Here is a 1,091-nt window from a genome sequence, read left to right on the forward strand (position 1 = left end):
TCGGGCACGACGAAGGTCGCGAGCGCGAGCCACCTCGGGCCGTAGACGAGCGACGGCGCCGCGCGGCGCCGCTCCGCGAGCCACCGGAGCTTGACCCACGGGAACTTCTCCGCGGCGAGGAACGGCCCGACGCCGCCGGCCCGGACCACCGCCTCGAGCCAGTCGGCGATGGCGACCGCGTCGCGGCAGCCCGACGTCCGCGAGAGCTCCGCGGCCGTCTGGCCGTCGCGCGTCTCGAGGCCGACGTCGGCGCCCCGCCTCGCGACGTATCGCACCGCAGCGAACTGCCCCTCCATCGCCGCGTCGTGCAGCGGCGACCAGCCGAGCTGGTCCGGCGCGTCGAGCGCGGCCCGGCCCACGTAGCGGAGCAGCAGCGACACGGCGTCGACGTTGCCGCGGCGCGCCGCGAGGTGCGTCAGCGACGCGCCGTGCAGTCCCGGCGCCAGCGCGAGCTCGGGGCGCGTCGCGAGCATGCAGCGCAGCAGGTGCGTGTGGCCGAGCTCCAGCGCGCGGTGCGCGAGCGACGGCGTGCGAAAGTCGTCGTAGGGCTGCGCGAGGTCCAGCGTCGGGTCGTTCCGCACCAGCCGCGCGAGGCCCGCGACGTCGCCGGAGTCGATGACGCTGAGGAGCGGCTCGCGCACGAGCACTTTCTGCGACGGCTCCGGCATCTCCGGCATGCGCGCACGACGTCGGCGTCGCTGCTGCGCTCGTCGGTCGGCTGCTAGGGCACCCGGCCTCATCAAGGGGTAATAAATAGTATGGGGTGGCAGCTCAACGAGATTATGTTGCGCGAGCTCCTCGTACTGCAACCCATCGTTTTGGGGCAATGTTGACGACTTTTGGCCGGGGACTTTTCGACGCCGCCGTCGTCGACGCGGCCCCAGACGGACCGCAGCGGTATTCGCTCCCCCGCGAAGGCGCCCGCGACAAGACTTACGCGTCCGGGCGGTTCGGGTCCGGTGGAAGGAAACCGAGGCGCGCTGGAGGGCACCGTGTCCGGTTTGGCGCCACGCGAGGAAGGGGGTTTTGGGGCAGCTCTTGGACGTGTTCGCGATGATGATGGTCGTGGACCGTCTGCTGGCGCTGCAGAG

At 71.9% G+C, this 1,091-nt stretch overlaps 1 protein-coding gene across 1 annotated transcript; it reads right to left on the minus strand.

Annotated features, from left to right (window-relative positions):
* Window positions 1–8: 8 nt before the first annotated feature.
* AURANDRAFT_69509 (hypothetical protein) lies at window positions 9–677 on the minus strand (the record flags this gene model as incomplete). The annotated part of the gene is made up of 1 exon (XM_009045279.1): window positions 9–677. A coding segment is annotated over one exon (669 nt), but the record flags the coding sequence as incomplete, so codon positions are not given.
* Between the last annotated feature and the right edge of the window lie 414 nt (window positions 678–1,091).

This window comes from Aureococcus anophagefferens (assembly GCF_000186865.1).
Source record: "Aureococcus anophagefferens unplaced genomic scaffold AURANscaffold_2049, whole genome shotgun sequence".
Classification (NCBI taxonomy): Eukaryota; class Pelagophyceae; order Pelagomonadales; family Pelagomonadaceae; genus Aureococcus; species Aureococcus anophagefferens.